Source organism: Engraulis encrasicolus, chromosome 17, assembly GCF_034702125.1.
Source record: "Engraulis encrasicolus isolate BLACKSEA-1 chromosome 17, IST_EnEncr_1.0, whole genome shotgun sequence".
Lineage (NCBI taxonomy): Eukaryota > Metazoa > Chordata > Actinopteri > Clupeiformes > Engraulidae > Engraulis > Engraulis encrasicolus.
In genome coordinates this window covers 47,105,400-47,112,899 of record NC_085873.1, presented here as the reverse complement: position 1 = coordinate 47,112,899, position 7,500 = coordinate 47,105,400, and the positions used below count along the sequence as shown (strand labels likewise).

The window sequence follows — 7,500 nt, the reverse complement described above, 5'->3', positions numbered from 1 at the left end:
GTTAGTAGGCCTATCAAATGTTAAATGTTCACATCCACTGAAAAAAAAAAAACTTTCAATGCGTCTATTATTAATGCAATATGTTTGTGACATTTAGAAAGAGACTCCAGCTAGTTCATGTTTTTTTTTCTGAGTGCCAATGTGCTGTCATTTGAAAATATTAATTTCACACTTTGATTTTTTATTTTTATTTGCCAGCAAGAGGCACTGGTGATACATTTTTGGAAGTGTCTTGATCACACTTCATTTAGCCTTAGGCCTAATGTTTTACCAGAGAGACTTGTTTTCCTTCAATGAATAGCCTAAGGCTTAGAGTTAATCGCCTGAAAAGTGCTCTGGTGTTATTTAATTAGCCTAACTGACCGAAATAAATGTTTCGTGTTTCAAATGTGACAGTTGACATGTCAATAATATTATTGACAATTAACGCGTCAACAACAAAATGTTTTCCCCTCACCTGTACCAGTCCAGTCCGTTGTCATAGTTCCTATCGAAGAAGTGCGGCTCCGCTCCCACGGCCCTGATGTCGGGGTGCACGCGAAGGAACTCCAACAGCGCGCGCGTCCCGCCTTTCTTCACCCCGATGATTATGGCTTGAGGCAGCTTCTTGGTGCCCTCGCCCAGCGGGCTAAGTTTACCTGGACCGTCCGTCCTGTCCTCCTCCACCACCACCACATGCGGCTCCCGCTGTGTTAAAATATCCAAGTTCGAGACAGAACCAGCGGGAAGAAGGGAGGCTATCTCCCCAACCCTGAGCTCGCTAATGTCTTCTCCTCCTCCTCCTCCTCTCTGATCCTCCTGGCGGGCGCCCCCACTCTCACTGCCCGCAAACATAGCTCCTTCGTACGGGGAAAATGGTCTGTCAGGGTCCCCCGCCTGGTAGTGCACCACACCAGGCTTATTCGCCCATTTCTGTAGCAGTCTCTTCCTCCTCACGGAGCGCAGGTCCTGCAGATCCGTAGCGTAGAGCCCGGCGACTTGTTCCGTGGCGGTAGCCCGAACCGGGGAGGGCATGGTGCTGCTGCAGCGGTCGGTAAGGCTGTGCAGAAAGTACAGCGAGGTGAGCAGCGAGCACAACATGACGGCGAATTTCTTGAAGATGCTCCTGGACAGAGGGTCCGCAAAAACGGGACTAAATGCCATAGCGGTCCACGGGTCGCCGGTGCCGCCGGAGACACGGCCATGCTAGACAGCCATACTCGGGTAATGCCATCAAGAAACAGAAGACAACATAGTGCGCGCAGGGCACATCCAGACCTTGGGATTACACTTCGCACGCGCTGCGGACCGCTCAAAAATAACCCCCTTCACCGGCTTCCACCAGCTCACGAGCTGTGCCTTATATAGGATTCTTGATTGTGTTAAATATCTCCGAGGAGTTGGCGGTTATACGCACGGAGATACGCACGGGCAAATTAAATTGTAGTTTTTGTGCCGAAGGCAGACACCCAAGCCATTTATGTTAGCCAGCACCAAGGCGAAAAGCATGAGGGAGAAAAATGATCACTTCACTTCGACTCTCCTAAGGAAGGCAGTCACGTTTCCCTCAAGAATCAGAAAAAAAACACGAGGTAAAATAATCATCTGTCTAAAAAATAAAGCTATGTCATACAAAACACACGTTGAGGTAGGCCTACTCCTGTAGGCTAAACTTTACCTACACTGCCCCACCACACACATGTGGCAATTTGTATCAAACTTCTCCGTGATGCTGTGGCGACAGGACAGACACCTCTCCGCCCAATTACATTCCACATGTCCTCAGCCAAAGTTTGAGAAACGCACGACCTTAGCCAATCAAAACGATGTGAGGGCGGTAAGAGGGCGGGAGTGTTTGGTATCCAGAACTGTCTGACTGCCTGTCTCGCCTGCCTGTTGAGGGAACTGTCACGGTTGCGGGGAATGCAAAGCGCCATGTCAACGTCAGTGCTGGTTGCGAAGTGACAGTCCCTCGCTCGTGTTTCTGTGGTAGGTTAATGCGTGCTTCCATGAGATAATGGAACATCAAACCCCGCTCCAGAACTTTGACAGAGAGAAACAGTTTGTGGTTCCCAGCTAAAAAAAACATTATTCTGACTCCTATTTTACAGATTAAACCAAATTGCTCTGTGCTGGTGGTCGAAAAAGCTGGGCTTTTCTGTTGGATTGAAATATGGGCGCAAGTGTGTGGATTTGGGTGTGCGCCTTCAATAACGAGGGAGAAAAAGTGAGGGAGAGAAAAAAAGAAAAACAGTTTTCAACAAATTGGTCAAAATTCCATGAACACCAGAGCAAGACTTTGCAAGGCCAGCACATCCAATATTCGTCTTGGCTTTGCGGTTAGGGTGACAGAATTCCTCACAGAGAGGGAGAAAAAAACGTCTCCCTTAACGGCTGGATGGCATTTTAAAAGGGTAATTCCTTTCTGCCCACACAGTAGCTTAAGCGCCGAGGACTAAGTGGAGAAAGTTGTAGGCTAACATACACAAACACAGTGAAATAGAGGAGCAGAATAGGCCTAACGGATGGTTTCGGGTGTTAGTGTTGTTGCGGATCCTAAGCCGTGCAATCTTGTCGGGGCAAAACAAAAGCAAATGAAAGTGCTTGTAGAAAAGGGTTTAAAGTGATCAAGCCATGTGTGCGTTTGGATAATGTGGAGCTGTGTGCACTAAGCTGTGTCGTTTGTTTGTTGTGGCGTTGCACAATTCTGCGCAGTTCATTAGTGTGCACAAATAAATAGCCGACCCACCGCAAAGTTGCCAGATATTTTAGCAGTGTTGTTTCTGACATCGGGGGAAGTTCGCCTTTGACATTACAACACGAACCCCCTCCCTGCACGACCAGGCCACCAACGGAGTTTGTTTTTCTTCCCTCCTCAGTCATCCCTCCCTCGTTGTCTGTTCTTTTTTGATACCCATATTTAAGGCGGATGGGTTTGGAGAGGGAGAGTGCGTGGGCGCTGAAATGAAATGATACCGAGAAAAAAAAGGGATCGCATTATTTCTTTACAAGTGGACATGAACAGAAAAACGAATGTTGGGCATCTGTTGCGCCCTTTGAAATATTAGCATGAGAATGCGGCCGACAGTGCTTCAATACGGCACAGCCCACCGCTCCAGAATGGAGAGACGACCCCGATCACTGTGCCGCCCTCCCCGGACCAGATGTCGACCATGTTGGGGACACAAAGCCAGGGCGCACCCCGCTTTTTAACAAATCACCACATCCCCATCACATAGCCTACCGCCCTCTTTGCCTCTTTCTTTTTTCTTCCTGTCAGAGAATATAGAAGGAGGTGTGTGTGTGTGTGCGTGTGTGTGTGTGTGTGTGTGTGTGTGTGTGTGTGAGAGAGAGAGAGAGAGAGAGAGAGAGAGAGAGAGAGAGAGAGAGAGAGAGAGAGAGAGAGAGAGAGAGAGAGAGAGAGAGAGTATGGCTCTCTAGGGACGCTACTGAGGTCAGATGTTTTCACACTGTCTTCTCTGTCTGATGGAATGCTATTGGAGAAAGCTGTTCTGCTGTTCCGCCAGTCTGGTCCTTATAGTCACTTGAACTGGAGAGGTGAAGGTGAAGGGTCAACAAAACATGGAGATGGATGGATGGATGGATGGATGGATGGATGGATGGATGGATAGATAGATAGATAGATAGATAGATAGATAGATAGATAGATAGATAGATAGATAGATAGATAGATAGTTTTTTTATCTTCTTCCGTAATACATTACATTTTACATTTTTTGCAACAAAAGACATCCACATTTAACATTGAACCTTTTATTTAAGGGGTGACGTGCCTCTGTCAGGAGCTAAGGAGATAGATAGATAGATAGATAGATAGATATGTAACGGAGGCTAACTAGCACAGAGTTGGCGTGGAACGTTGGTAAACCTCCCTCCGATAGTCTCATACAGTCTCGGTGCCATTGGGCCGAGAGACTAGTCTCTTGGCCCAGCGGTATCGTTCAGTGTCTCCCATTGCCGAACCGTTGTAGTTGACGAGGTTGCAAGTTTGATTCCCAAGGGGGGTGAACAGGTGCAAGATGACCTCTGTCACAGATAGATAGATAGATAGATAGATAGATAGATAGATAGATAGATAGATCGATAGATAGATAGATAGATAGATAGATAGATAGATAGATAGATAGATAGATAGATAGATAGATAGATAGATAGATAGATCTTTAGGGGGTGCCGTGGTTCAGTGGGCTAAGACCCATATCACTTAGCAGGGGCGGTTCTATCATTGGGCAAGGTCGGGCAATTGCCCGGGGCCCCGTCTAGTCAGGGGTCCCATCGTCAATCGACAATTATGCATCGACTTGTCATGCGGTGGCAATTTAAGCTTTCGGGGCCCTTGGCCGCAGCTCGATGGGGACCACCTAGATAATCTTGCTTTTGGGCCCATGTTTCCGTTGTTACACCACTGCCTGCATTTATACACCATCGATTATTAATTAATAATTTAAAGGGGGCCTCAAAATTGTTCTTTGCCCAGGGCCTCAGGTTTCCTAAAACCGCCCCTGTCACTTAGCCAGGCCGTGCCTTCCTACTTACGCAACGCCTTCAGCCTTGGATCTAGTCAGGCCAAGAGCAATACAAATCAGGAACCCCTCCTACTTTGTTGGGAAGCATACAACCATTTGCAAACCAAGGGAGGCGGGTCGACCATGCGTGCCGTTTGGGAAATGTTCAGTGCCAGAAAAAAATCTAGGCATTTAGATACGACACTTTTAGATTAGATTAGATTAGATTAGATTAGATTAGATAAAACATACTTGTCTGTTACACATGAAACAGAAAATTGTCTTTGGCGTGGCTTCAGTGAATCTCACAGACATTAGACAAGACTTGACAAAACATATTTACATATTTTTCACATGACCTCACTGACATTCACAAGTGTGGAGGAGAGCCGCACATTAGAGAAAATTGTCCTACAGACATTAGGACAATTCATGATTGAACTTGGAATGAAGTTGGAATTTGTATTGTCTTGGGTGGAAAACTATAATGGTGCTGCACCCGCTGCACCCCAACCCCCCCCAGACACACACACACACACACACACACACACACACACACACACACACACACACACACACATAAGCACACACACACACACACACACACACACACACACTCATCTGAACAATAACGACAAAGAAAAGGAGAGAAAGATTTTTTTTCAGAGAGTAATTACACAGTTCAGACGCAGGCAAGTCTAGCAGGCACGTAAAAACAGCAAAACTCTGCTTTCATCTGCGCCATTTATCCAAATTACGGTGCTTTGGTTACACACTGACTGGAGCAGACAGGAATGCCTACACCCATGCCCTACACTACTCCTCCTCCTCCTCCTCTTCAGGATGGATGGAGGAATGAATGAAGAGGGAGGGACAGAGGGATGGAAGCCAGAGAGGAGAGACGGAGGGAGGGAGGAAAAGAGAGGAGGAAAGGGAGGTGGAATGGAGAGATGATGAGGTTTTCAGTTTGGAAGCTTCCAAAATGACTTGTGGATGGCAGGTGAAAGTCATGCCACCTCATAGATTTGCACTGTAGATTGCCAGTCATTTTGGCTAGAGTAACTGAAAGTAATGAAAACGTAGTGTAATGCCTTACTTAAAAAAAAAAAGTAAAGTTGTAATGTAACACATTACTTAAAAATGTCAGTAATATGTAATTAGTAGTGCATTACAGTTTTTGAGTAACTTTCCTTGCAGTGCGAGGGAGAGATAAAGGCACTACATACATTGTGCATTCTATTCTGTCTTACTATTGCCTGGTTAACACCAGACCTAATCACAAGTGAAATTAGGTCTGGGGAGTTGCCTATTGTAAATTCCGTGGGGGGCAGAATTCTTGGCTATTATGACACACTGCCCTGCTCTCTGATTGGGCAGAGAAACTGTTAAGGTCGGAATGCTTGGCCATTATGACACAGGGCCCATGATCTTGGACGTTATGAGTCATCCTCGCCAGACTGTCTTTCAGATCGAAACGATTGTGTAGAACTAAAGGCAGTATGGGAGTTCCCAGGCTAGTCTTACTACAGAGGCATTCTATTCTGTCTTACTACAGAGGCAAAGGCCAAGTGCAGTAACTACATGGGTCGAAACGCGTAGGCATCAGGGCTTGACACTGGCACCTCCAACCAGCCAAATGCTGGTAAAACTTGGCTGTGGCTACTAACAGTTTCAGTCTCACTAGTCACTTTGGCAGGTTATTTATTTATTTATTTATTTATTTTTAGGTTATTTATTCTTTGGGGAGACAAATCATAGTTGCATCAATTGTTTGTATTTAAATGCAACAATATTCTAACGGGGGGGAAAAAATGAGAACGAAACTCTGGCTAGCAGAGAGGCTGAATGGCTAGTGACTCAGGAAAACCACTAGTCACAGTGTCCAGTGAGCAAAAAAGTTAACTTCAAGCCCTGGTAGGCATGTAGCCAGTATTTAATAAAGGCTTTTTTAACTTTAGTAAGGAGTGCCTCAAATAGTGTTTTTTTTTTTATCTTTTCATAGAGGTTTGGACGCCCAAGCTCTCTTTGATGAGCACCCTTTTTTACTAACTGGATACAGGACCCAGTGAAGCCTTCCCTTCCCTTTTCTGTTTTTTGTTGCTATTCTGTCCCCGTTGCATACAGTATGGGCACACAACTCGACAGATAGCTAACAGATGACTACTGAAGGAAGGGTCGGAACCAAGATGTACAATCTTAGGTGTTTTAATCCTTGTTTATCAGCAACCAGTTCTGTGAAACTTTAAGCACAATACAGAAAATATCTCTCAGTAAATGTATACAGAGAAGGAAATAAAGTTTGCTGGTAATCACATGCTTCACTCATTACTTTACGTGAAGCAACATAAATTACGTTTCCTTTCATCACAAATCTGCATCCTAAACACATATCTGCTAAATATTTTGACTATTAAACATAATACATTCATTTCAGATCAAATGTACTTACAAACGATGGTGTCAGTGGCATTCGTGACCGTGAACAAAGAAGAGCAGTTGTTAACTGAAACTCACGAGCTGAATTCAAAAACACAAGCGTTCCATTACCTTAATTCGACCTTAAGGCGCAGTACCACTTAAATCCACACATAGGGTGCCGCTAAACTGCAACTACAATTGACTACAAGATATACTACAATTGGCATGGCATCTGTAGGTGACATTACAGTTGCAGTAACTACATATTTTGTCAAAGTTACGTTTAGACCTGTGGTTCTCAACCGTTTTTGAAGACACACACCCCTTGACCTCATCATATTACAGTCTCCCAACGCCCCCTGGACATCATTATAAACCTCCCAACGCCCCCTTGACATCATTATAAACCTCCCAACGCCCCCTGGACATCATTATAAACCTGCCAACGTCCACCTTAGTATTAAAAAGGAAATTGACTAATGCCCCCTAATGGCAACTAATCACGCCCCTCTCATCTGTACCCTTCTCAAAGTGATACTGTCCCATTTTTGGAAATAAGCTTATTTTACACCTCCCC

The 7,500-nt window shown here is 45.2% G+C and overlaps 1 protein-coding gene across 1 annotated transcript in view; it reads right to left on the bottom strand.

Moving 5' to 3' along the window:
• si:ch211-216b21.2 (heparan sulfate glucosamine 3-O-sulfotransferase 3A1) overlaps positions 1–1,696 on the bottom strand; it is a 169,634-nt gene extending 167,938 nt beyond the window's left edge. Inside the window, exon 1 of the mRNA XM_063220791.1 lies at positions 458–1,696. Within this exon, the coding sequence (XP_063076861.1) occupies positions 458–1,143 (686 nt within the window). The 5' untranslated portion in view covers positions 1,144–1,696. The remainder of the gene's footprint in view (positions 1–457) is intronic.
• Positions 1,697–7,500: the final 5,804 nt, after the last annotated feature.